The sequence below is a fragment of the Ptychodera flava genome, chromosome 8, assembly GCF_041260155.1.
Source record: "Ptychodera flava strain L36383 chromosome 8, AS_Pfla_20210202, whole genome shotgun sequence".
Taxonomy (NCBI): domain Eukaryota; kingdom Metazoa; phylum Hemichordata; class Enteropneusta; family Ptychoderidae; genus Ptychodera; species Ptychodera flava.
In genome coordinates this window covers 32,043,661-32,071,330 of record NC_091935.1, presented here as the reverse complement: position 1 = coordinate 32,071,330, position 27,670 = coordinate 32,043,661, and the positions used below count along the sequence as shown (strand labels likewise).

Here is a 27,670-nt window from a genome sequence, read left to right as displayed (position 1 = left end):
GGACTAAAAAAAAATTAAAAAAAATTAAAAAATTAAAATTAAAATTGAACATGTAATTTCCCCCAAAGAGTTAAAACAGGGATGGTGGCCATTTCGAATTTTGAAGCGTCAGTAAATACTTGGTAATTTGTTTATCTAGTCCCCTTATTTTCATTCTTGATTTTCAAAGGGACAGTATTAAAGTATCCTTAACGAAGATTTGGGCGAAAGTTTAAGTTTTAATTTCTAGGTACGAACTGCTTTAGGATTAATGATATCAGGCATGCTGTCTGAAATATAGACTTAGACGCATTTTGTCCAAAATCTTATTTTTGTTTTTGATAGGCTCGCAATAGTTCTGCCTACCAGGTGTACGGCAAATCAGTCTTCAGCTATGTAGCGAATGAGGCAGCATCTTTGAGATTATATAATAGTATTCACCGCCTCCAGTCTTTCGCACAACCTCAACACCAACCTTGCCAGCCCAGACACATTACAAAGTGACTGATGATACCATCATATATCATGTCACTTACAATTTGTCATTGTAATTTGGTCGTCGCATTCCGTACCTTTTAAGTAATCGTTTTGTTACTAAAAGACTACAAATTGAAACTGTTGTTTACTTTCAGTAAGGTGACTGTGCCGCACTGGTATGCCAATAGAGTTAGACTCCTCATTACTATGCCTGTAACTGGATGTTACACTGATATTGAGTCGCAAAATGGAGACTCAGTGTCCCTTGCAGAGGCAGTACCCTATCATTACATACATGCACACATATATACATACATAACTACATACATACATAGATACATGCATGTACACCTATATAAATACATACATACACACATATACATACATATATGACACATACATACATGTATAAATTTTGATTCTTTATCAAATCTCATCTTAGTCTATCAAACAATGGTCATTGCAGCATAACAGCCAAACTCACACTTTGTTCAGAGGTGTACAACATTCAAATCTATGATAATTCTAAACTCTTTCACTTACAGGTAATTTAGGGGTTTCTGGCGATTTCTTTGTGTCGGCTCTATATCACTACATCTGATATAAAGTCGCACGCCTATGAGTTAAACACAATTTCTTGAATTGGGATGCTTCACTTTGAGGCACACGACAAACTTAACTACATTCAAGTGAAGACAGGGAACATAAACTTACACAACAAGAAAAACCACTCTTAAAGATTTTTTATTCATACATCTTTCCAGTTTCTTTACAAAGAAAAAAACATATCTCCACCTGACCATTCTACCTGAAAAACTAGAGTTTTTGTGCCTTGCATTCCTATCTCACAAATAAAGATCAAACTCACAGAAGCTAAGACTTTATTCTGACAGGGCGACAAAATGAAGAATTCAAGAATCGGTCTTGTTGATGTCAACTCCAATTACTATATTGCATGAGCTGCTGATATTGTTTCACCAATAAACACAGACCTTTTCACTTGAAGAAATATATGATGTACATATTATGAAAACTACAACAATTACTGGGTGGTTTAGAATAGGAGACACGCCACCGGGACAATTTGAAGACAGTGCAGTACAGTATTATATGAAAGAAATAAACACATTTGATTATGCCAACTAAAATCAAACATTACTGTCAAGTAAAATATTGCAATTCATTGAAACGTCCACACAAATTTGATCTCCTTTAGGATGGCAACTTGCCTTTCACTGATGTTGCTAATTTTGTACTTATGATGCATTTCTTTCAAATGCACAAATCAATGGAAGTAAAAGCAGAGACAAAATGAAGACCAGTTAATTAATTCTGATCATGTGTATATTTGTAACTGAACTTCATCCAAAGAAAGACACAGTCTCTATCAAAATTATTTGCTATGCACATGTTTGCAATTCTGCTGACAAAATCTGTTCCACAAATATCGCCTTTTAATCAACCTTTGCACCCAAATTTATATATTGGCAAAGTGATAACAAGCTTACATATTGGCCTGTTCACAAATGAAAAAGATTATGAATTTAATTGCATGCCTCTACCACCAGTGCCAGGAAACATGCTAAGCAAAGTATTACTTTGTGTATGTGCCACAGCACATGGATACATCAATCCGTTTTGCAAATAATGCCTTTATATGAGCTTTGCTGCAATTCAGAACATCTGGTAAACAATTCACAACTGAAGACTCAGATTTGACTTATAAGCAACTAAAACGAGTGTAAATTTGCTGATTACCTCTCTTTCTCTGTTTATTTTTCACACTGAAACATCACAATTGCCACACTCTTTTATTCCTCTCGCAGTAAACCTGCATTATTAAAAATACTGATCAGTGTTCTTTCATCCTAAGACAAATTTTACTTTCTGCGTCTGTTCAGTATGATTATGAGAGAACCCCACCAGCACGTAGTCTGAGATTTGGAAAATTTGACCAGCACAGGGTTTGAGTGACAAGATACAACACCCCATTTGCATTCAACATCCACCCTTCATGAATACAGAGTATCTTGTTAAAACTTGCACAACAATGTTACCATCCTCTTACAATTTAGCACCTCCTCAACATACAGGGATAACATTAGAAATGAGTTATATCTATAAATACTATTGTTATCATGGTATATATGACAGTCATTACTGTATAGTATATACTTAATAAAGAACACTCACATACATGGACAAGAAGGAAAAGAATAGCTTTTACACTTAAATTCAACTTTTGTTTGTTAGTAATTTCTATCCTAATGCAATATTTTTCTACTGTATGTGCTCTACAGTAACTTTGCCTGTCTTGTTTAAAAGACTCGGACTGAGTATTGATCCCATCAGATTTCTAAAGACATACTACATCTGGAAGTTTCCAAACCTAGATTCTGGCTGAATAGTTCACTGCTATTGAGATCACTGCATGAAAGAGACACATAAATGCCTATGAAAAATGCTGTCATGAAAATGTTATTCCTAAAGACAAAAAAAGATATATTAATGGATAACTACCTACAGGACAAAAAGAATAATACTTTGGTAGATTTGGCTACCTTTAAAAGAAAATAAATCATCGTTTTTTGTGAGATGGGGCTGGTGATGCCACTCGAGATGATGCCCTGGAGGAGTCTGGGGTTCTGTCACTGTCTTCATCAGAGTTATCCTGGAAGAGATTCATGATAGGATATTTTCAGTGGCTGACAAAAGATTAATATTAATCACAGAAAGGCACTTCACTTCACATGAAACTCTGGGATTTTGACTGTTTCTTCATGAAGTACTGTACTTTCAATGCACTTTGAAGAATCTGAACAAGAATATAACCTATAATTATTCCACAACTACAAATGATTTATTTATTATCTCTGCAATTTATAGACTGATACGTATTGAGGGATTTTTTCCTCATAGATTTAACACAAGAAAATTCAGTTTTCCATATGGCCACATCTAACAATTACATAAAACAACAGGAAGGTCACGTTTGTTCACCTGTATTTAATTTTTACCCATATACTAGAAGCCTTAGACTGGACACATTGATGGCCTGTTGCACCGTAGATTGATAAAATGCAATATTCATTCAGTTCATCTTTGGGTGCAGATCTAGTTTATGAGAAGCAAAGCCATCATACAACTCACCTGTTCACTTTGGTTATTATCATTGGTATCACTGTTATCTTCATCATCACTGACCACTGCCTTCCTTGGACGTCCCGGCTTCCGTTTTACCCTCTCTTTTTCTTTCCCCTTGCTGCTTCCCTTGCCAATCTTTATTCTCACTCGAACAGATGAGCGGGCTGTAAAAAAAACATAACAAAAATACCGTTTTTACATGCTTTATCCAAAGTTCTCTCTCATCGTGTAATGAGCAGTTTTTTGACACCGTTTCGTGCAAAGAAGCAGTTACTGATTGACAATAAGGGTATCTGTTACCTGGATAAGTTTGAAAGTGCGACCTGCGCATGCGGACAGTCTAGAAAACTTAAATGAGGATAGTGATGTTGTCTGTGACTGGGACAAGTGATAGAACTGAGACTTTTCAATATTTCACAGAGGAAAATAGATGAGGTTTGGTACAAAACACATAGGTATAAACCATATTCAGGTACCAGCATGCACTTGTTGCACTCTGGCCTGTGGAGTCCCTGGTTCCCTAAGCCACAATCCTATGACATGTTCTGTTTGAGGACATCTCTCAGGAAAACTAAGGTACAGAGTTACACTAACAGCCAGTCAATATGTGTATACTGATCATTATCACGATAACAGGGTGACTGCTAACAGCTTGTTATAGGTTTTTGATTTCTTCAATACTTGCACGTGGCAATAACAGCTTATCTATATTAAGTGGTAGCATGGTTATCAAAATCTTTGACTGAAGGGAAAAATGATCAAAGCAGTCAACAATTTTCTAGCGGTAATACAATATTCACCAATTTTCTAGCGGTAATACAAATACCGATTTCAAAGTTGGTGTCAATCTGGTATATACATGTATGTTTCGTCCAGTATATGTAGCTTTCACTACACACTTGTATAAGCATGAAAGCTGGATGGGCGAGTTATAAAAACAGAATGTTTACTTCCATCAACTATTGATCCTGGTTACAAAAGAAAACACTTGTGCAGTTATGTTGTGTTCACACTATGAAATAGAGTGATCAAGATCTGCCTCGTACACTGCAGAATGACTTACATTCAGTATCAGAGCCAGCATCGTGTTGGTCGTCATCATCATCATCCTCTTCAGTGTCATCTTGGTCATCGGAATACGGTGATGGTAATGTACCCGTCTGTCTGATGATGTCACGGGCGTTGGTGAACACTGACTGTAACACAATGGAGTCTTCATAGATCTGTAACGACAGCCACAAAGTGTGCAGTAGAAGCATATAATGTAAGTGTGTTCAACTCAACAGGTACACCAGAACAAAGTTAGGGACTGGTATATGTGTGCCAGGACATGCTGAGTGAAGTAAGAAAAATCTCCACTTACCACAGACTCTATTTGCAATGAGGTTGAAATAAATGCATTGTGAGTTTTTTTTACATTAGCAAATATGCAGATCTTAAAGTTTACAACATAGAGAGCACTTCAATTATTCCACTTGTGATATTTAGCATGTGATATTTACTACTGTCTGCACAGCAAAAGAAAAACACAAATTAGGAACAATTATTTTCCTTCCATATTACATGCTACAGAAATTATCACAATTGGCTGCTCATATGGCTAGGAAGTTGTACAATTTACAGTAACGGCAAAATTTATCAGTGAGTTCCACCTTAACCAAGACTGGCAGCCATCACACATCTTCAAAAGGGGCTTTACATATATTGTATATATGCACTCACACTCACAGATTGGAAAAATAGTAAAGCTATGAGAATAAAACATATTCAAAAAGTACTGTAACACGTAAACCAGGATTGATATACAGTGTATGTGAAGCCTGCTTTTAATGTGTTTTCATAAAGGCTAGGCCAATAATTGTAGCCATTTCAAGTATACTTTTGGCTATTTCAAATAAATTTTAAAATCTTGGCGCTGTCTGTATGGCATATTGGAGTATTTCTTTAATACTATAGTCCCAGAACCATTGCACCAACCTGAGAGCCTTCCATGTTGTATGTCTGTGCATTCTTACAGAGAAGCATAACATCTCTTTCCAGATCATCAATACACCTGTACTTGTGATTCTTGATGCGTTCTTTGATGCGTTTGAAGTCTACTGGTTTTCTAATCATCTCATAGTAGTCAGGCAAATCTCTTCTCGGTGGAAGCTGCATAAACACTCCACTCAGGTTCCGTCCATTGCTGTAAAGTGTAGCAATGCAATGGATTACTTTCAAGTGTGTGATAGAATTGTTTCAGTATGTACTGGCATGTTGCTATAAAGCCACTGTGCACTCAGTAATTTTTCTTACCAGAGAGTATCACTTTCCCAGCTGCCAAGTCAGTAAAACGGTATTGAGTCAAAACTATGTGCATTTTCACCCACTTGGCTTCCTCTGTTATAAGCAGGTTTGGTCAGTACAAGATCATATTTACAGTATATAGTTATTTATTAGCCTTTAAATATATTCCAGTTTTATTTAAAATGCTACATATGGGACCTGTTCTGCCTGACTTGTTTGAACCAACTTGACCTGATGGTGATACATGAACTTGGAAGAACAAGGTTTAAACATATCGCACGTACAGTAGGTACAGTATATATATTGAAAGCTTTTACTTGTGTGAAAACTACATGCACAGATTTTGTAGCTGTGTATGGTGTGCCCTCCAAAAATCTGCTGCTAGGGTTATAGCAGAGATCATTGTACTATGACAAAACTGTAATTTTTTTATTTTATTCAGATTTAATATCCATCGTGTAACTCTGGAGTGCACCTCTTCATTTGGCTACCGAAATTGATGTTAAAAATTGTAAAACTTGAAGAGCTTTGGGTTGTCTTTCATGGGGAGACATTTTCCACAGTTACGTCAAAGCTGGTATCCACATTTTACTTCATTTACAAAAACGTGCTGACAAAATTGAATGTTACAATCAGACATTCAGAAAATTCTTACTTGTCTCTGTAGAGAAGGACAGTCTCTAACAACTGTTTCATCTGTTTTGTTAACTTTGGAGGATTTGGTGCAAGTTTTTCACTTGGAGGACGTCCTCTCCTCTTCTTTTCTTTCTTGGGAATGTCGTCATCCCGTTTCCTCTTCCTCTGCTTCTTGTATCGTTTCTGCTCCTCCATCTCTTCCAGGTTGCCTTCTTCTATTGCCTGTTTTCAAGTCAGTAAGAAAACAGATCATCTATGAGAAATAGCCTGGGTACATAAAGAGGGTACAGAGTTTTTTTTAATTTTTTGTAATGGTTAGAAAATTTATACGGATAGGCTGAGAACTTCAATACCAACATAGCTTTCCACAAACATTGTTGCATCAAGGTACCATTTTCGAGAAGCTGCAATAAAGATGGGCTGTACTGAGTCACTTGTAAAAGGTAGAGTGCACCTGAGGGCCCAGGGACATATTCAGAATCTCAAATGTTTGCAATTCTTTTCTGGTCTACCACTTGTGAGGGCTAATTCTGAAGCTCTTGGAGTAAATAATTTCACAATCTTTCCGGTGAGAGCATTTACAAATTCAAAGGGACTGTTAAATCTGTGTCATATCCACTTGCTGTTCTGTTTCAATATGAGCCCTTTCACGCAGTCTTAAGATGACACTAAACTTTCTCTCTCAAGTTTTTTATTGAATGAACTGATGACACACAACTACGTAGTAGCAATGCTAGATCAGATCAGCTCACAAGAACGCAATCAAAGCCATTACCTTCAACCACTGTTTCTCTGTGAGAGCATCACTGTAATCAACATCTTTCTTCTGCCTTGATCCGCGACCAAATAATTTCTCCTCTTCCTCCTCGCATGCCAACCTCTCAACCTAGCAACACATGGATGGAGAAAATGTGTGAATAAGTACTCATAAACAGTCTGTAAATAACTTTACTCGACAAACAGTGACTTAGTAACCTGCACAATACTCCAGTTACTGTGTCCGAACTGTTAAAGCACACTCATCTTGTACAAAAGGTAAACATTAGCATATGCAGCAAGATTACCTCATAATCATTCTTAAGGATCCAGTCCGGCAACTCCTCCTCCTCCATCAGTCTTGGTTTGCGCTTAGGATCTCGAGCTTCAAGTCGTCGGCGGTCCAAATCAGTACGCTGGTAAATGTCAAATTCCTCTTCTGTTCTGGCAATCATCTGATTCACTGTCTCATCATCAGGTACTTCATTCTCTTCCTGAAAAGTTTCAAATTTCAAATTCATGGTCAAGTGAGAAAGCCTCACAGCTTGATCATTATTGGGCCTTTATGGAGATGAAATAGTCTTACATCCTGCCAAGTAGCTTCTATGGTTGGGTAGCACAGCTAATTCATTGGGATATACAGGGAGTGTATGCAATGCCATTATCAGATCGTAGCCCTAATGATCATATAATAGGCAATGAATGAATCCACCTAGAGAGAATGTTGAGGGCACTTGTTGGTGCACAATGTAAGAACACTGTAACTTGACTGAACCAAATTGTCAATTGATCCCTAAAAGAAAGGTGTCAGGCACTCTGAAGGAACCTTGATCTACAAGTTTGTTAACTATATGAACAAATCTCCAGGGATTGATAAATTTTGTACCACAAGTCTGCTGATGCCTGATTTCACTTTTAGGCAAGGTGTACTTTATACAAACCTCATCTTCATCTTGGTCCTGCTGGAGGAGTGCCATCAAGAATGCACGACGTTCAGTGTTGGTGGATTTCTGATCAAACATTCCAGCCTGGATGACCTTCTCGTCCACATTGAGTTTGTACCGTGCAGCTGCCAGGATCTTCTCTTCTACACTGTTCACGGTGAGCAGACGCAGCACCCGCACTTCATTCTGCTGCCCTATTCTGTGTGCTCTGTCCTGAGCTTGTAAATCCTGTGCAAAAAATTCAATATTTACAGTGACTGCTCTCTTGCAAACGCAAGCTTTGAGTTCACAATGACAGCAAAATCTGGTCTTTCACAGATGTCAGTATGCTGTTAGATTTCCTTCAATAAAGCGTACTGAAGTGTAACCTACTTCTACGCACACAGGTCAAGCCTTATCACTGGAAACAATTTGTGTTGGGCCTAACCATTGTGATAAAAGGGATGAGAGTCACTGAGGACAGTAAATCAGAGAAAAAAAGGGTCGAGGCACAAGCAGGGCAAATACAGAAGTCACTGAAATATCACTGAAACAGCCAACCAAACTGCAGTTGATGGGCTATAAAAAGTGTGGTGTAAAAAAAGAATGCAATGGTTGAGATAGGCCAGATTTAGTAAAAGTGAACTGCCAGTCTGAGAGCATAACCATACTGACATACCTGATGAGGGTTCCAGTCACTGTCGAATATGACAACAGTGTCGGCAGCTTGGAGATTCAGACCCAAGCCTCCAGCACGTGTACTGAGTAAGAAGATAAAGTACGGTGAACCTGGAGCATTGAACATCTCCAGCAACTTGGCTCTGTCTTCTGCTTTGGTTGTGCCATCAAGTCGAAGATATCGGAAACCTGTGAAAAAGAGAGAGACTTTGTTAATCTGAAGTGCTTCAACCCATTCACAACCATGGTGTGGCCAAAACCCATTGTTAGAAGTAGTCAGAGTGGACCCTTTTCACAGAGGGAACTGAAATGAACAGGTTAATCCCCCCTCCCCTCCCCCTTTAGGGTGGTACCCCCTTAAGGTTGGGTAATAAAATATATCACATATCTTCTGTTCAAAGATGTAAATGACTTAAAATATGAAAGGTATAATGACAACTTTGACAATGATATGGACTGTCATTTTTACTAACTGATGTAATACTACCTATCACAGAAAATATGCAATGAAGGAACACACTTTTGCAAAATACAAAAGACCTTTGAGTGCATTCATCTTATCATATTAAATGCTATGGAGACCACTACAGTCAAAATAATAATTTATTTTTCTTTAACTAATTGTGGCCACCAACAAGAGTGGAAGAATGCAAGCTTCCGTGAGAAATACTTGAGTACCGGTAAATGTTTCCCAGTCATTTTCTCAAGGAGTAAAGTATTCAAACTGAATTTAAATGTCGTGACATTCTAAATAGCTAGTGCCATCAATTTATGGAGATTTAAGATGTGTTTGCAAAAACTGTATATCCTTGGGCCACAAGTAAAAGTTGTCTGTCTTTGAATTTTCAAATATGCTTTCTATAAAATCAAACTATGTATGTTACTACCAGAAACTCTGATTCACATGATAGCGGATGGCTACTCCTCTCTGACACAGTCTTACCTCTGTAAGCAAAGAAGTCTTCCAAAATGGTCATGAGTGATGTCATCTGACAGAACAGCAACACCCTGTGATTGCACGACTTCAACTTGGGCAAGATACGATCTAAGAGTTCAAATTTGCCGGCCACACGGTAGAGATCAGGGCCCTGCACTATGCCACCAGTCTGCCCGAGATGCTCACAGAATGATTCCTACAATGAACACAGGTACGAGTTACATACAATCAGAATACACAATGGTATGAGTTATCAATCCATTTCATTTGCTGTCTTTCTCCATTTGTGTTACTCATTCACGTGTATACTTCATTCCAAATAAAGTTTGGGGTCACACAGGTGTGAATATGAGATTCACAAGCGTGGTACATGGCAGTACAACACCTCTATCCAAGCATACCCTTCCTCCTCAAACCAAATGGCAAACAAGGATATCGTGGATGATTTTGTACTGGATTAGATGTCTTCCATTCCTTTATAACCATTAGTTTCCTTAAAATTGTCTGCCACTGAGTTGTTGTGTAACACAAGTTCCACAAAATAAATAGCCAACTACAGGAAAATAGAGATGGTCAATCCCTACAATTTATCCAATGTATATTGACGAATCATTTCCTTTCTATAAATTGCGTAACAGCTAGAAATGGCTGAACATACAAGTTTAATGGTTCCTTGACTATTGTCAGTTGTAAAATACATTAGATCTTACCTCAATATGTTGAAACATGAATGGATGATTACATATCTTCCGTAGCTGCATGATAGTGTTCATTAACGTCTTCGTGCCACCTTTGCCCTGTGTGTGCGAAAGAGGGAAAGACATTTTGTTTCTGCATGGCATCCACCAAATTTGTCGGACGCCCCAATTTCAGAAGTGTAAGAATTTTGTAGCGGAATTTACCATTGTTCAAGACCAAAGATGTTCCTGCAATATTCAGTGATCTGGGTTCTCTTATGAATAATTATTTTAATACCTCAACAACAGAGTTCTTTTTCATGACAGCGTATGGCAGCAATTACTGACATAACTGTGTCACTTGGGTACGTACCGACTGTATGAAATGTACATTTGAATGTCCAAAAGAATTTTGTAAGATTTGAAACCATGAAGTTTGAGTCAAACTCGCATTTTAAAAATGTAGTTGCATATGTACATAAACCATGATTGGCTGAACTAATATCACATGACAATCAGTTCCTCACCCAATGACTAACAGGTTAAATTTTTGCAGAACTGTTGTTAGTTTGCAGTGACAAAGTATAACTGAACTGTGATGGGTGACAAGTCTCCTTCATGAAAGACAAATTGAGCTGTGCACTATTCTCCGAGATATCAACCATGAGTCATTCTGCTGTCCGTGGGATAAGCTGGGTTTGGGCATCATTACCTTTTTGTCCTTTTCTGATCCATCAGTTAGCAGTACTCCTCTGGCTTGCATGAATCTGTACAAGATACGCTGTAATGCTGACATGTCACACTTCAACACATATTCAACCTGTTGATTGAAAGTAAAGACAAGCATAAGTAGATCATCACCCCTAGCTTTGCAGGCTGTTGCACTATCCAATATTATTCTTTCCCTTGTTTGTGATACACTGTTTCCTCTTTCTGAAGCTACCAGTGTTTTAGCACATGTACCAGGGCAAATATACCGAACTTTGATTTTGATATGAAAATGCAAAAGACATGAAAATGTTCAAAGCTGTTGCTGATGAAGAGTACTAAAGATTTCATTGTAAATCTCACATGGTGCAAAATGACACACAGAGATACACAGATACACAGACAGAAACACACACACTTGCTTGTTGTCCAGATGGAAAAGTATTATCAATTTGACACACTCAGTTCCATCCCGTGAACTACATGCCAATAATATTCTCCTTTTCACAGGTGTGTGACTCACCTTTTCTGGCAGTTGAGATTCCACTTCCTTCTTGAGACGTCTCAGCAAGAATGGTCTCAACACTTTGTGCAGACGCCGAATGATCAAAATGGTTTCTTCTCCATTCAGTTCCACCTGTCAAATATCACACACACACAGAGCATATGAAGGCAATTCAGGAACAAATAAACAATTCTTTGTCTGCTACAAAGTTGCCATTGACAAGATAATTCAAGAATTTATTTGTCGCAGTCCCGAAACAAAAACAATGTGACAGGTTGTCACCATAACAACCTAATTATTTTTAGTAAGTATAGCTGCTTATTAGCAGCCTATTGAGATTTTTTCTTTTAAGTTAATTTGCAATGTATGAACACATTTGACTAAGCAGGTATGTTTTCAATAGAGGAACTCAACCTTTTTCAGTTATATTTTTAATCCATGGGGATTTATAAATAGTAGTTCAAACTATTGAAGATGGCAACAATTGGTCAACACACAGGTACTGCATATATGCCATTGTAGTTTTTATAATTTAACATCATCATTGTTGAAAAAATATTGCAAAAGTTTTGGCAGAAAATTTTCAAAAATATCATGGAAGATGAAAAGTGTGTAATTGTCTGTTATAACTGTTTCTTTAAGCTGATCTTGTTGGTCTATTTGAATGATCTTGTTGCTCTATTTGAAACAGAAATAATATCACTTGGACAGAGCTCTCACAGGTATGATTCACAGTGGTTTAGCTTCAAAGAGCAATGTTTGCCAGTGAATGACTTGTAGAAATGCTGATTTTTAAGAATAAACAATTCTACAAGATCTAACCTTTTCTCCTGTTGTTGCAAATGGCGCATTAAACCACTGTTCAAATGTACAGCAGGACTTGAATATGCTTGGCAGTAAGAAATTCAGCAATGCCCACAACTCAGGCAGCTTATTCTGTAAGGAGAAACATACAAAGATTGATGGTTTGTGATACAAATAAATGGTGCTACAGTTCACAATCCCCGATTCTCTCACACAGTGTTTGCTGGCCTTGACTATTTACTTGGTCTAAGTGTGTTATTTTCTTTGGAAAGTTGTGTACGTATATCAATTTGTTTGCAGATAAAGGCGATAACAAACCTTCCTTTTTAAGAATGATATGCAAGTAAGGTCATCATCACAAAAGGAGAAGAACACAGAAAGCCTGGCAGCATAGCAGATTTATGTAGTATTATAGAGTCAACAAATATCAGTCATTATACCATTTTCAATCCTACATTTTTTCGAAACGTTTTTTCTAAACTGTATACTAATGTGTAACTTGCTCATCTATGACGAAAGGCTATTGGAGATGATCTTTACCTGTAATGGTGTACCAGTGAGAAGTACCCTGTGTGGAGCCATGTAGTGAGTGTTCAACACCTGTGTTAACTTGCAGTGGTGGTTCTTCATCCGATGGCCTTCATCTATTATCATGTACTTCCAACGAATCTGGAAATAATACCACGATAACATGTAATGTCCTTCCAGTTGAAGTATCAGCAAGAATCATGAAAGTGACATGGTTGCTTTTAATGTGTGTTTACACAATTCTAAATAGGTTGGTTTCATAGGAGAAAATGTCTAGCAAACATTGGAATAAGAATTCATGACATGGTCCAGCAAGTTATCTGGTCATATTTCAAAAATTACAATGTCCAGAAAAGGTACTGGCCACAACTTAAATTGACATGTATTCATTCTTTCAAATCCTGTACAGAGTAAATACTCCACTATAGCTTTAGATAATATTCACACATTATATGATAGTATGGGATGGGGTAAAGGCGTAGAGTACTAATCTGACAATTACCATACTCATCTTAGTACAAAAATTATTACATAGATAATATACATTCAGTACACAGACTGATCAAAGATGATTTTAAAGCAACTGAATAAATATTTCTGTAACTACACAAGAAGCAGGAATTTCTGTAAACAAACCTTTGCTAGAACTGCCTTGTCTTTCATGACATATTCATATGTTGTCAGAAGAACATTGAACTTTCCGGTCCTCAGTTGAGAGATGAGAGTTCGGCGTACTGTTGGAGAGCCTTTGTAGGCAATCCTCACAACAGATGGTGCCCACTTGTCAAACTCCATGGCCCAGTTTGATAAAGTACTGCAAAGGTATTAAAATGAGATTCAGGCAATGATCATGGCAAACTACACTGATTGTGTGACAAAATTCCACTCGACTGGATTATATACCCATGCTGCCTTTTACAAAACAAGTCAGGGTCAAAGATGACCAACAAAAGACGATGTCTTTTGGCGATGACATTTTACTGCAGATAATAACACCACACATAGCATGGGATGGTTACTATGGTGCCAGGTATCAAGAAAGATTTCTTGCAAAGTTAGTCATGCACTAAAAACAAATGACACTACAAAACCTAACACTGATGGCGCTCTACACCAACTCATACACATAAACAGTCTTATGTACCATTATACACTGGCACACCTTCAAACTCGGAGTGTCTATAATACATTTATGTATCTATGGAATGCCATAAGAATGCAAAAGGCAGCATGATTATTAAAGAAATCATACACTTTGTTGTTTGTTTACATTGCAGTATAGCACTTGGCTATCTTTTAAGCCTTTGTTCAGTCTGATTTGTCTGTTTACGGTGGCTCAGACTCTGACAAAACTCTTTGGAATATTGAACACGCACATTTCTGTACACCACATGGCACATGTGTCTGGTTGAACCCAACTGTTTTCACTGTTCTAAATGGCAGAAACTTGATCTTCAATGGCTAAAATAACGTGAATGTACAAAGGCAAGGTTGCAGCATCCAAGGGAAGACTGACTACAGCAAGGTAAAATTGCACTTACGATAGAGGTACGATGATAAGGAAAGGTCCATTGACTCTTTTCTTCTCCATGAGATGTGTAACTAGGGCTATTGTCTGGATGGTTTTACCAAGTCCCATCTCATCAGCCAAAATGCCATTCAAATTGTTGTTATACAGGGATACCAACCATTCAAGCCCCTTGATCTGCAACAAAATGCACAAACCAACATCAGTTAGATTTAAGAAAACATTTCAAGAAACTCAGCCATTTACAGTCACCAACATATGTCAGAGTTAAGGTAGAAATGCCTTGGACTCTCAAACTTTTTCCATTTTTTTCTGATCTACTGCTAGTGGGGATTCATTTTAAAGCTCTTGGTCTGAGAAAACTTTTCACCGTCTTAGTTTTTCGAAAAATAAACAAGTTATTTTTTCTCTATGGCGTTAACACAGGGATGGTGGCCATTTTGAATTTCAAATATCGGTAAATTGGTTAATTTGTTTCTCTAGTACCAAAATTTGCACAGTGACCCCCCTGATTTTCATTCTTAATTTTGAAAGAGAATGGTTGAAAGATTCCGTAAGGGAAGTTTGAGCAAAAGTTTTAAGTCTTTCACTTTCGGGGCGCATACTACCTTAACACAAAGGTACACTAAAAACTGATCAGAAATCAGAGTCCAGTGCGCAAGAGTTGAAATATCCAGTAGCAACTGACCTGTAGAATGCTACCATCATCTTCTGCCACTGAACACTAGCCAGTAACTCTAGTTAGGGGTTTGAAAGTCATGAGGTACACCATGTGGCTGTGTACATTTATCTAAACATTTGACAATAAAATGTGAATTTCCATGACAAAGTTGCTAAGACTGTGAAACAACACTCCCTCCATTATCTGTCTGGACACACCACTATTTTCTTTGTGGCAGGGCTTGATATAGAGGTTGGAGGCTATGTACCTGGTACTCTTTCAGAGTTCCGTTGGTCATCATATCAGGCTGTCTGCTGACGGATTCCTGAACTCGATGGGCTACATTGTAGTAGTTGATTTCGCTGGATGCCTTGGTTACTTTGTTGTATTCATCATCATCAACTTTGTTGTACTCATCATCATCAACCTCAGATACATAGGCTTGACTGCGAAAGGGAAAGCCAAACAATTTGTAACACATATGCGACCAACTCTCAGTAAAAGTGACATAGTGTTTGCACCTGTTTTGAAAAATTACGTACTTTAGGTGAAGTGCTTGTGTAGCATAAACGCAGCACAAGAGATATATAGCTCAGTAAAACAATGGGTTTTCATGCTTGCTGTAAGTCCCAAAGAGAGGTGGGCCAATGTGGAACCTGTGTGGAAGTTCATTCTCAAACGTGCAAGTATCTTTTTACAGCTTTTGGATGACAAACATTGAAATATTTTATGGCTTTTCACAATAAGTACAGAGTTTAGAGTCACATAAACATGTAAGCTTTCAAAATTTTTGTGATTAGTTACCTTATTGAAACTCTTTTAAAAATTGAGAAACCTGGTTTGGTTCATTGAAAATAGTTGTGTTTTCATCACAAACACTGCCATGGAAACAATGAACACAACTGGTTCAGTTGCTGTTGCCCTACAGATTTCTTGTGAACATATGTCAAAAAGAATGTGAATTTTCACTTACGCAATGATTTGCTTATTCATTGATGGATCATTCACATGTGACACTGGTCTCTCCTCATCATTATGCTCTGCTACCTCTTCCTCATCTTCCTCCTCCTGAACAAGGCAAAAGATGACATGTCATTGTAAAAGATGTTGGTACAGTGTAACCTGTCTAAACTGAACCCTTTCCCAGGTCCCATTCCAATAGAACTATGTCAAAAGGACCTCTATAAACCAAACACCTCTCCAAACCAAACAATTTTCTCAGTTCCCTGAATGGTTCAGTTTAGACAGGTTTTACTGTATTGTTTTACTCATTGTCTTTGAAAATTGCAACACCATGGCCTGCTCATGAAGGAGAAGCAAGGTATCAAGGCATTTCTTTTGGCCAGCATGTCATATATCATATATATTACGATAACATATACATGTTTCATTATTGCCTTTGTTTTTCAGGTCCAGAAAATGCTCTCTATCAATTTTAGAATCATCAGAACTTTATATACACATATTACAAATCGACACAGCTTTCAGTTTGTGATCGATCATTGTGTATGTACATTCATGGCCTAAATGACATTTGCTGTTGTGTCTGGTGTAAAATTTCAGCGCTTTGAATTTACATTGATTTGCCCGTAAAGTTGATAATGTATTACATCATTTCCATTGGAATCTACACTTTTGTGTCCATCAAGGGAAATAAAGTGAAAAACAGGCCGACAGTCTAACACAAAGGGTTCATTTGTCTAGAGTGAACATGAGAGAGATAAACTGATTTGAATTGACAGGCCATCTCCGCTATGTTCAACTGAACTGTTTTATTTTATGCACAGCATGTCTGAGTGTGGAAAAGCTAAAATGACTTGGTTTCTGAGATAATGCCTCACCTCTCCAGATTCTTCACTCTCTTCACCGCTGTCATCATCCCTTGGTGCTACTTCATAGCCAGGGTTCATCTCCAGCCATGCTTCCAACTGACTTGCTTTGGGCGCCTCCTCTCCGGACAACACCCTGCCAGTCTCAGTCTCTATGACATTGACTGTGATGTCACTGAACTGACTGCTTTCATCCACCATCTGAGTAACAACACAAAAATATTTACATTGGTATGGCAAATTCAAAATGAAACCACTGAAGTATAATTCCCCTCCCATTACGTCACTCATGAAATCATATTCTGTCAAATGTTGGAATCAGATAAACAAATCTCAGACACTGAAATGACCCAAAAAAAAAACTTGACAGAAGAGATGGCATTGTTTAACTCACTATGCAATCCATGAGACTAGTATTATTGGCAAGACCACAAATGCATGTGACTGTCACCAGACTAAAAAAGGTCAAAAGTCTACTCGATTCCAACATAAAATTGTAAATGTACAGGCTTTCCAAATGCTTACCTACTTTCTTTTCAACCTGTAAATTTCTCCATTGATATTGACATGTGCATACATTGAAACACAACTTAATCAACATCAATTCAAAAGTTTACATCCCACACGTAATTGTACAATCTAACTGACAAGTTTTCTCATCTACTGGTATACCCCTTTACCTGCCAAGTTCATATTTCATCATCAACTCAAGCTGTTACGAATAGTGAAGCAAAACATGCCCCATATGGTGCATTTTAACAAAGGCCTGAAGATTTGAAGGTCCCTGAAGACAGAGAACATACCATGCCTCAATACCACTTGTTACTGACTTGGCAGATTGGGAAGTGATACTGTCTGGCAGGTAAAGGGATACATCAAAGACCTTGATATTCCATTATTGTACTCAAAACTTGAACTTACTCCCTCAATCTCTGGTTTCTTCTCCTTTTTAGGCTTCTTCTGTTTCTTCTTCTTCAGACTTGCTTGATGTTCTCTGACAAGATCAGTGAGACTGGCAATGAATTGGTCTGTCTGGGTCAGCAAGTACGCAAGACGCTTGTCTTTCTTCTCATCAATGAGTTTACGGTAGCCCTCCTCATCTTCTGCCTGTAGGGGAAGAATTTACCATTTACCATAAGATTAGAAACAAAGTATAAGAAGACTGGCAGAATTAAAACTTGTATGCTATACTGCATTAACTCACTTGTATGGAAGTCAGCTGCCTAGATTACTCAACTAGCTTGGGTTAACTTCTCTAAAAGGGTTAGCTGAAAAGATGCGATTCTCATTGCAATTTTGAGGTGACTACTCCACACAAAATAAAACAAATACTGTACACACAAGCATGCTGTAAACAACGACAGTGACCATTTAGAAAATGCAACTTGTTATAAAATACAATCAAAGATGCCTGGAGAACAAGGTATTTATGAGTTGAGGAAGTTACCAAGGTTAGACAATACAAGCATTTATCCAAAACAAGCATATCACTACTTGAAAGACAGCCAGTCTTTTTGCTCTCTGCTCATGGCTGAACATTGTTTTGTTGCTCCACACTGCCACAGCAATGAAAATTTTCAATGGAGCTCTGAACCAACAATATTTCAGTGGCACATTTTGATACACTTTTAAGTACACGATGGTGTTGTAACTTATATGGGCTTTTTGATCAGCACAACATTCTATTTTCATCTCCTATGGTACAGAAAAATCACTGCCTGAAGGTCCTGTTAGTTTTCTATATGCAAATAAAACTGTTTCCTCTGTTTCTTATAGAGATATTTTCATACAAAAAATAGTTTTGTAGTCATTCCAATGAAGTATGATTGCTATTCAAATGATCGGCATACAGTGCATCTGCGTCCAGTTTCCCATGACGTATTAAGGATGTACTGTCACCTGTTCCAATTTGCCACAGTTACCATGGAAAGAGAAAATCTAACCAATCACAGATTTTAAGTGGGTGGCCGCTTTTTAAAAACAGCGCCCTCACATGGGCATTTTGAATACCAAGGAACGCCCCTTTGACCATATATGGGCATATTTAGATTACAGGTGACTGTACATCCTTAACACAAAGTGAAAGCATAGCAATAACTACTGATATTATACCATACATGTGCGAGGTTGGCTGTGATAGGAACTTACCATAAGACGACGCATTCTTTCTCTTTCCACTCTTTCATTTTCTTTCTTCTGTTCCCTCTCTGTGTTGGCATGGTAGGTCATGATTGCCTTGCTCAGTTTGCTGTTCTTCTGTTGTACATTGCGATGGAACTCCTTGAAGTCCTTGGCATGCTGCATAATGCTATTCAAATATTCCTGCACACAAAATATTCCAACAAAAGTTCTTATAAATCTGTGTGATGAATAAATCTGTATAAGTATTCAATTTCATCCACTAGTAATGAAATTCAAGGCATGCTTCTCTGAAAGCCATCGATCCACCATGAGTGAATCTTTCCCCTGTTATCCACCTCATCTAAAGCTGATGCACTCTAGGTATGGAGGCAGTATGTATTGAAGGAAGAAATATTGGTGAACACAGACATCCTATACACATACTCTCTTTCACTTGTAGCCTTTTAGTTAAATCAAATGAAGGCAGTGAGTGTAGAGGCCTGATATCAGGGATCCCCAGCTGGCCAGCGAATTTGTTATTCTACCGGTCCAACAGATCCATGCATGCTGTGCAAAGCACAAGTGTATGTGTGTGTGTCTGTGTGTGATCAAGAATTTACCAATGACCAGCACACATTAGTCTGTAGGACCACTGGGCTCATATTGATGTTGGTCCAAGGATTTGCTCATACTGATCTACTGATACTGAATGGATTTACTCCTGCCTGAAATCTGAACCATTTACTGACCACATCTTACACCATTGTTTCCTTTGGTGGAATTTCCACAAACGAGTGAATTGGCCTTACCAGTATCTTCTGGTCTAGTGTACACATATGTGACTTCATGATCATGGACAAGATATCCATAAGTTGCATGACTACAATTTTGAGCTTTATAGCTGTCCTGGGGACTGCCTTTACTGATAGAATTTTTTTAACTCAAAATCTGTTTCATGAAATTCAGAAATACAAACTTCATGCAAGTTTGCACCAAGTCTACTAAACTTAGTGGCATCACCACCTCCCCTCTGAAAAGTATATTGAACTTTCAAACACAACACTCACCACATGTTTCTGTCGTTTCTTTCTTTCCTGCTCCAGCTTCTGTTGTTTCTCAATCTTCTCTGTGATCCTTGCCTCACGCAGGGACTGTCGCTTGCAACGTTTGTATGCCTTTGAGTTCAGTGCGGTCTCCAGAGTTGTGTCCCGTCTCATGCACGCAACAACGTCCTGACGCAACTGTTCATGGGAAATAATAACCACCCCTTGTTATCAGTATAAAAATATTACATTTATGAAATCATGATTCTTCATGACTTAATAATCAATATCAGAGTCATGTACAGCATTAGTAGATAAGAAATCAGTGATACTCAATACACTTTTATTTTGAATCTCTTCTGCTATACAAACTTTGAGAACTCCCATCGGCACACAGTATTCTTTCAAACGTGATCAACATGGATTTATTATTTCAGTTGAGTGACACACCCATGTCCAAATGAAATTTTATATTTTAAGTTCTGAATGGAGAAATGATACATTGTAGTTGTCACTTTTTGAACAATGTTGATAACTGACAGCCAAACTCACTTGTCTTTGGAAATTTAACAGTCTGAGTGCCCTAAGTTCGATGGTGGCCTTGGTTCTCAGGTCATCGGGAAGGGAGCCGGGTAAAGATTCCAGTTCTTGGATGCGATAACTGATTCTGGCAGCTATTCTGTGCTCTCTCTCATGGAGAATGTCAATGGGATCTATACCCTGAGGTTTGCCCACGGGCGCTATGCGGCTTTGCTTTGGAGGCAGAGTCATCACTGTTGGCACTTGCTGGGCTAAGGGGATTTGTGGCCTGGACTGTTCGGGGACTCATGCTGGTTGGCCTGCTGGGGTCCTGCTTGTGAAGATGGTGGAACCATGGCTGCGGAAGAACATTTAGCTGTTATTCAACTTTGACACAATTCTTAATGATGACCACAACTGTTGGACTGCACAACACATTTACCTTTGGCATACACTGAAACACAAGTTACAAGTTAGCGTTGGGGAGGAACTGACTGGTAAGGAAGCGACAAATACAGATTAAGAGACATGGCTACAATGCTACACAGTATCATTAATAACAATGCGCTGGAAAGTATTAGATATACAAACATGTACCTAGTATGATGTTTATGAGGTGAGAGGTATGGGAAATGGATGTTATGGAGAATGTATGGAGCTAAAATCATGAAACTCTAGAGATCTGGAAGCGAAGCCCTCACCATGGAATTCAATTTTGCATTTTTCATGCCACACAATCCCTTTTGCATTTTGTGTAGAAATGCTGTTCCTCATTTTCGTTGCTGTGTCCATATGTATAAATAGTAGTGCGGATCAAACAGGTGGGCTTCAGTGATATTCCATCAGTAGAGTTTCATGAGTGACTATAGATTATGTGTCTTATCTTTGTTAGTATCATGTAAGGATGTCTGAGCGCGTCACGGTTTGCCACTGATCACTACCGGGCCATGCTGCATAGGAAAACAGTGCACTGTGTACATGTAGCTCAGTACTAACCAGGTTGTTGTTGTTGTTGTTGTTGTGTGTGGTGAATTGTACATTTTGGGGTTCTGTACACCAGGTGGTCGGTTTGGCGGAACTGAAAGATACAATGCAATACAATACACAATGATGGGCAGTCCAAGAGACCACCTCGGCATCTTGCAATTCACAAAGGTGCCCATGCACAGTACGTGTGCTGTCAAAGTTTACGTCTTCTCTTCAGATTAAAGGGTAAAGAGCCCTCTTCTAATGCCACTTCTGTTCTGCTTTCTGTAACATGTAGAACAACAACTGCCAAGTTGCTTATTAATCCTGCCATGAGAGTATTCATTCATTACCAGTAACCCCATAGTCAAGGTTGCAGCTTCAACAAACCAGTGAGTGGGATATCACAGGTCACTCAAAATAGCATGTGTGTATGGGCTTGAGGCAATTCTTGAACCTTGTTATTTTGAGTAAGGGATGATAAAACTGCAGTATGCAATAACATATACTTTTATATCTCAGAGTTCAACAATCTCTTATGATGAACAACAGTAATATCAAAGAAAACAATTAGTAGGTAGAATAATTTTCCCTTAATCTCTGTTGCCAATGAGAATACCAACAGAGTTTTGCTTACCTGTGGTAAAAAGTTACCAAGATTTCACAAAAAAACGAAATATATGATGTATGACAATTGATGAATAGAAAAGTAACATTTATCAGTGTAAAGTAAGGTTAATATGACTGAGCTGAAATTGGAGGAAAGGAAAAGAGATCTGAGAAAGCTATGTACGGTGAATGGATGGTAAATGGCAGTTACATCAGAATGGTGTATCTGTTTGAATCACTTGAAAACATATAAATACTATATGAGGTTTCAGTTTGTACATGAATGCTGCATGTTTAAGTGGCATGTGTTTAAATTAATTGTCCTTTGAATGGCATAAATAATACAGAATCTCAGTACGGCATAGAGTGACAGTCAACTTTCATGCTATATTCTTGGCCAGTGTCATAAGACGAGGTCTCTTCAAATAGTACCTGTGAACATAAAACAATCTTCATATGAAGCTTTACCAAAGTCACCATTCTGAGAGCATTTTCGACAATGGACTTAACGCATACCCCTGAATGCTATTCTCATACACATATAATTACTTACTTTTCTGTTGTAGCCACTGTCCCTGGGTTGGCTGACCAGAAGATGGATAGGACGATGGTGGAGCTTGGGAGGATCCCATTGGTGGTGCATTACCCATACCTGTGAAGAAAACATTAACTTGAAGTGTTACGGAAAAGGCAAACTTGGCTCTCTTTTCAGATTAGGCTATAGATTGTTTAACATGCCAACTAGACCAATTCGCTTTACTTTGACAGAAAACAGTGATTTCTGTAGCAACCCTAAGCCCTGCTTTTATGCCCTAATAAATGATGATCACATGAAAAATTCATTTCTGAACAAGACATCACACCATTGTGATACATTGGCAAATGAAGACAGGAATTCTTTTGCAATGTGTGGTACGAAACCTTATGTGCTGTTGCAAAATTACATTTGTCGACATGAAAATGGGGACAAGAGGTTAACTATTGTCAAAAACAGAAGGTGATACGTGATGAACTGGAATATAAAAAAATGTACATATGACATGGATAGACTCCTCGGTGATGAGGATAAAATTTTACTGTTACTGAAGCATAATGACATTTTAGCATTTTAGTTGTACACACCACTTGTTCTTGGATATTGTTGTTGTAGTGGCTGCTGCTGCTGTTGTTGTTGTTGATGCTGTTGTTGTTGCTGTTGGCTCATTTGTGGATGTCTTCCCTGTGCAGCCAGCCGCAGGTTCTCGGGTATGGGTTGACTTCTGGCCATCAGCTTGTAGGCCATTATCTGTGCTTTCAACTGGTGTATTTGAATTGGGTTGAACGGGGAAGGTTTGCTCTGTCCCGGTATGCCCTGGTGTTGGGGTGGTTGTTGCTGGGGGCCTCCAGGATGGTGGCCTTGCTGTGGATCCGATGGCATTGGTCTGTTTCCGCCCATCTGACCACCATAAGCTGATAATGAAACAAGAATGCAATAATCTAGACTGTAAATCCTTTCCAGGCATACAAAACACTTACAAAAGTGTAGCTCAGGTAAATGTGTTACTTTAATCATTGGTTTCATATTGTATAATTTATACTTCACCAAAAAGTCCCTGAACACAATATATAAAAGATTACAATCATGATAATTTGTTTTTTAACAGTTAAGTCATTTAACTATTATACTCACTCTTGTGATGTACATACACTGTCACTTCTAGGTCATGTTGGTTAAAATATCCGTATTTATGAATGTCATGTCATGACAAGACAACTCACTGAAAATCATTTCTGGCCATGTTTCTTTTCTGGGCTGTGCAACTAGCAAAGTCTTTTGCAATATGTTAATTGGGACAAGTAACTTTTACTTTGCTCGTTTCAGTAATTGATCTCATATGGCACCAGATGACACTGTCAGGAGAAATGATGAGGCAAACATGTTGAAAATCTTACCAGGGGGATGATCCTGCACTGACGGTTCCATAGGACCTTGTCCAGGTCCCATGCTTGGATGATGGACCTGTTTGGCTCTGTTTGCCATGGCCATCAACTGGCTGTACCTAGGATCGTTCTGAAGACCTTTCTCTTCCATTGTAGATAATGCCTAATAGGGAAGACAGAAATAGCTACATTACAAATTGCAAGCTATTCAGATTCTGGAATTCTTCAATAAAAATACTGACAGATGCAATGTGGAACACCTTTGTTAAGGGACGCATGGGGAATATGACCTTAATTCACAATGCACACTGTAACAGTACTTATAGTAATTATTTACTGGGAATTAATTTTGCTAATGGTTGAAATCTAATGAATATTAAATCTTAGTAGGAAGGTTACATGACAGTATCATACTGTTTTCTAAGCAAAATCAGTGAATTTCAATCCAACTGAAAAACTTTCACTGTAAGAAATCCTCATGAAAAGTAATTTTTTACAGTGTGTCAGAGTCAAAATTGAAACAATACAATACATTGTGATATCAACTTCACAAGGAGATCAGTTTGACAGGTTTGAATTCACCTCCAAACCAGAAGAATTACACTGTCTATAAGCATCAGCCTTTATGACTGACATCCCCTACATGTACATACATAGTATTAATATTTTCATTTCATGACCATTGTTGTGCATGTCTTATTACCAGCCACTACATTATACTTTGACAATATCTTTTACAGATTACTCTATGGAACAACATTTCCACACACTGTCCATGCAAATTCACCCTGATCACACCAGTACATTACCTACCTTCTGTAACATTTGTATATTATCAGGCCCATACGGACCATGCCCAGGTGGTCCAGGACTCGGTACAGGACCAGGTCCACTGGGCATATGACCAGCACTAGGTGGTCCCGGTGGCATTTGTGGTGGGCCAGGTGGCCCTGGTGGTACCATCTGCGGAGGCATCCCACCTGGTGGACCCTGCATACCTGGCTGAGGTACTTGCATTCCAGGATGCGGCATTTGGGGAGGACCCTGCATTGGTCCTGGAGGAGGAACTCTCATGGGATCTTCCGCCATGTTGTGGCCCTGAGATAAAAAACAAAATGGCCTGACAATTAAAAAAGGTCTGTCTGCATGATAAAATAGCTACTAAACTTCATACCAACATTCCACAATGGCCAGCACTTTCACCAAGGTCCCCCTATCACAATGTTCCTGGGATTCCTCTCAGTTTAATTTATAGCTATAGACACTTGAGAAACTATTGTCTATGGTTGTATCAATCCATGGTACATGTAGGATTCTTTCTGTGCTAGCCGCAAGGTTTTGTTCCAAAATATTAAACCTCAGTGTTCTGTTTAGCCGTCCTTGTTTAGGAAGACATGGCTAAAAAGCATAAAAGATTTCTTTCTCATTCTAGGTCTTGAGAGGAAAAGACACTATGACCATGGAGGTAGTAGAGAAGGAGTCACAACTAGGCGGAGATCAAAGGGACCATGTGTTTTGCCGCTGTTTGCCTTACTAACTACTCCATTAGCACCAACGGGACTTGCGAACGCGTTTTCTCGGATTTAGGAAACAAGATTAAGTTCGTTCGGGGTCGTTCGGGTGTTTCGGCCGTCCCTCGGCAGTTGACAGATCTTCAAACATGGCGTCACGTGTCCAAGCGTCGCGTCGGGAAGTTCGAGTCGTTCCACTGATTTTGATGTACACGATGTTAAAGAGGTCGAGGAACAGATAATTGAGGAAGGGAGCTTTTGTATCTGCAAAGGCGCGAAGACTGAGTTGATGATAGCTTGCGATTACAAAAAAAATGCCATACATCGTAGAGCAGCATTGTTTATAATAACACGCCAATTTTTTTCCAATCCAGTTCTTGGTTCTTGCCGTGTTTTATCATGTTGTACTGGCATAAATGATAAGGTTAAATAAGAAAGCATAGCTTTTAACTGCTACGTCCATGACTTTAATGAATGGTCGCGATATAAAAACAACACGTACGATGCATTGAAACAAAGCGTCGCAGCGTCGCCTATGGCGTCGCTGGCGTCGCGTCGCGTCATTAAACACCCGGGAAACGCTACAAGTTTAACCCACGCTCACGGCAGTGCTGCAGTCCGCTGCACCATACTCAGTACATGATTGAAAAGTTCGTGATCAGAACTTCCATTCTAACATGGAAAGGTTCCTGCGATCGAATGTAAAGTATATAAAAAACGACGTTAAAATTACCCAGATTTTGAGAATGAAAAACTTAAATTCCTTGTAACTTCACTTTTCGTGGACGGAACGTGTCGTTTCTTACGCTATCATGACGCACTTGACCCAAGCTACGCAAATACAGTCTTTGCGCAGGCGTTATGACACTGTGGAGAAACTGAGTCGCATTAGCAAACCCAGGTTAATTTCACTCGGTTCGGTTGCGAAGGTACCGTCGGCAACGCACATGGCGGGAAAGGGGTTTTAAACAATGGACATAAATGGATTAAACCAATGGTGAACAATAGTAATAAACGTAATTATCTCAGTTGTGACTCCTTCTCTACTACCTCCATGCTATGACAAATACATGACATGTACATGTAACAAAATAACAGAACAGGTATGTTTGCATGCAGCTGTAATTGACACCCGATGACCACGATACATTAAGTTGATTGTTCAGACCTGTACAATGAAGAAGTATAGATACATGTATGTATATGTATAAATATTTTCTCCCCCATGTATAGAGCAGCATCATTTTTCACTCCACTGTAGCGTTCTCCCAAGAAATTTTGACACAATGACCACTAATCAGCATATGATATCAAGTTGCACATGCATAATTTTACATATAAACATATCTGTGGCATGGAAAGTCTTGCTTCTACTGTCTATGATCATGAGAACTTACTAATAAAAAAAGCTGCCTTTCTCTGTCAGAATATGGGGATAAATACAAAGGACTTAGACCAGAATCAGTGCTGGTCAACTTTAGACTATTCAGATTGTTCAGGAATTTTGTGAGGAAACTTGGAAACAATAGAGTGTATAATATTTTTATGAGGGATATGTTTCTTCAAAGTTTGAAAAACTACACAAGTGATTCCTTCCTGTCAATAGTTTTAACAAATGATCACAGGTGAGAATGTTAAAAAAAAAAGAGTAAGTATAAAGGGACTGCAGCACAATCCCTTTATACTTACTGTATGTCTTTTTCAAGCAAACTCAAAGAAAAAGCTGATGTGGTTTATCTAGATTGACAACTGCAAGGAAGGAAAACAAAACCTTTTCCAATAGGCTATAATATATCTCTTAAAGTCTTTGTCCAGAAAGAAATACCTTTCAGATTCTGTGGAAGTTCTAAAGTTCTCCTGCTCTATGAACAAATGTCCATCTATGTCTGCATGTTTTTCATTAACTCCTTTCTTTCTTTCCTCAT

General features: G+C 38.4%; 2 protein-coding genes across 3 annotated transcripts; both read right to left on the bottom strand.

The window, feature by feature from the left end:
- Positions 1–1,184: 1,184 nt before the first annotated feature.
- Positions 1,185–22,966, bottom strand: LOC139139102 (probable global transcription activator SNF2L2). 2 transcript variants are annotated; one of them, XM_070707884.1, is made up of 25 exons: positions 22,868–22,966; positions 20,773–21,097; positions 20,245–20,418; positions 19,205–19,378; positions 17,978–18,163; positions 17,069–17,257; positions 16,201–16,295; positions 15,496–15,673; positions 14,580–14,743; positions 13,675–13,852; positions 13,051–13,179; positions 12,529–12,642; positions 11,725–11,838; positions 11,206–11,313; positions 10,527–10,613; positions 9,823–10,012; positions 8,881–9,068; positions 8,220–8,450; positions 7,587–7,772; positions 7,298–7,408; positions 6,542–6,744; positions 5,578–5,785; positions 4,664–4,823; positions 3,607–3,764; positions 1,185–3,127 (listed from the first exon to the last, which is right to left on the bottom strand). In XM_070707884.1, the coding sequence occupies exons 2-25, from the start codon at positions 20,989–20,991 to the stop codon at positions 3,035–3,037; spliced, it is 3,837 nt and encodes a 1,278-aa protein (XP_070563985.1). In that variant the 5' UTR covers positions 20,992–21,097; positions 22,868–22,966; the 3' UTR covers positions 1,185–3,034. The 2 variants fall into 2 exon arrangements, with proteins under 2 accessions (XP_070563985.1, XP_070563986.1); XM_070707885.1 differs by lacking the exon at positions 22,868–22,966 and adding an exon at positions 21,736–21,817.
- On the bottom strand, positions 21,012–25,323 carry LOC139138069 (transcription activator BRG1-like). The gene is made up of 7 exons (XM_070706292.1): positions 25,048–25,323; positions 24,247–24,397; positions 23,437–23,763; positions 22,868–22,966; positions 22,329–22,342; positions 21,736–21,817; positions 21,012–21,097 (listed from the first exon to the last, which is right to left on the bottom strand). Exons 1-7 carry the CDS (start codon positions 25,321–25,323, stop codon positions 21,012–21,014), a joined length of 1,035 nt encoding a protein of 344 aa, XP_070562393.1.
- Between the last annotated feature and the right edge of the window lie 2,347 nt (positions 25,324–27,670).

Bases quoted from the DNA above. Each gene is read 5' to 3' on its own strand.
- LOC139139102 (XM_070707884.1), bottom strand. From the start codon at position 20,991: ATGACTCTGCCTCCAAAGCAAAGCCGCATAGCGCCCGTGGGCAAACCT. The intron at 8,451-8,880 runs GTATGTCAGTAT...TTTTTTGCACAG, and splicing joins GTGACTGGAACCCTCATCAG to GATTTACAAGCTCAGGACAG. The intron at 4,824-5,577 runs GTTGGTGCAATG...CTGTCGTTACAG, and splicing joins ACAACATGGAAGGCTCTCAG to ATCTATGAAGACTCCATTGT.
- LOC139138069 (XM_070706292.1), bottom strand. From the start codon at position 25,323: ATGGCGGAAGATCCCATGAGAGTTCCTCCTCCAGGACCAATGCAGGGT. The intron at 24,398-25,047 runs GTAGGTAATGTA...CTTCCCTATTAG, and splicing joins ATATACAAATGTTACAGAAG to GCATTATCTACAATGGAAGA. The intron at 22,967-23,436 runs GTGTGTACAACT...TTTTCTTCACAG, and splicing joins ACAATATCCAAGAACAAGTG to GTATGGGTAATGCACCACCA.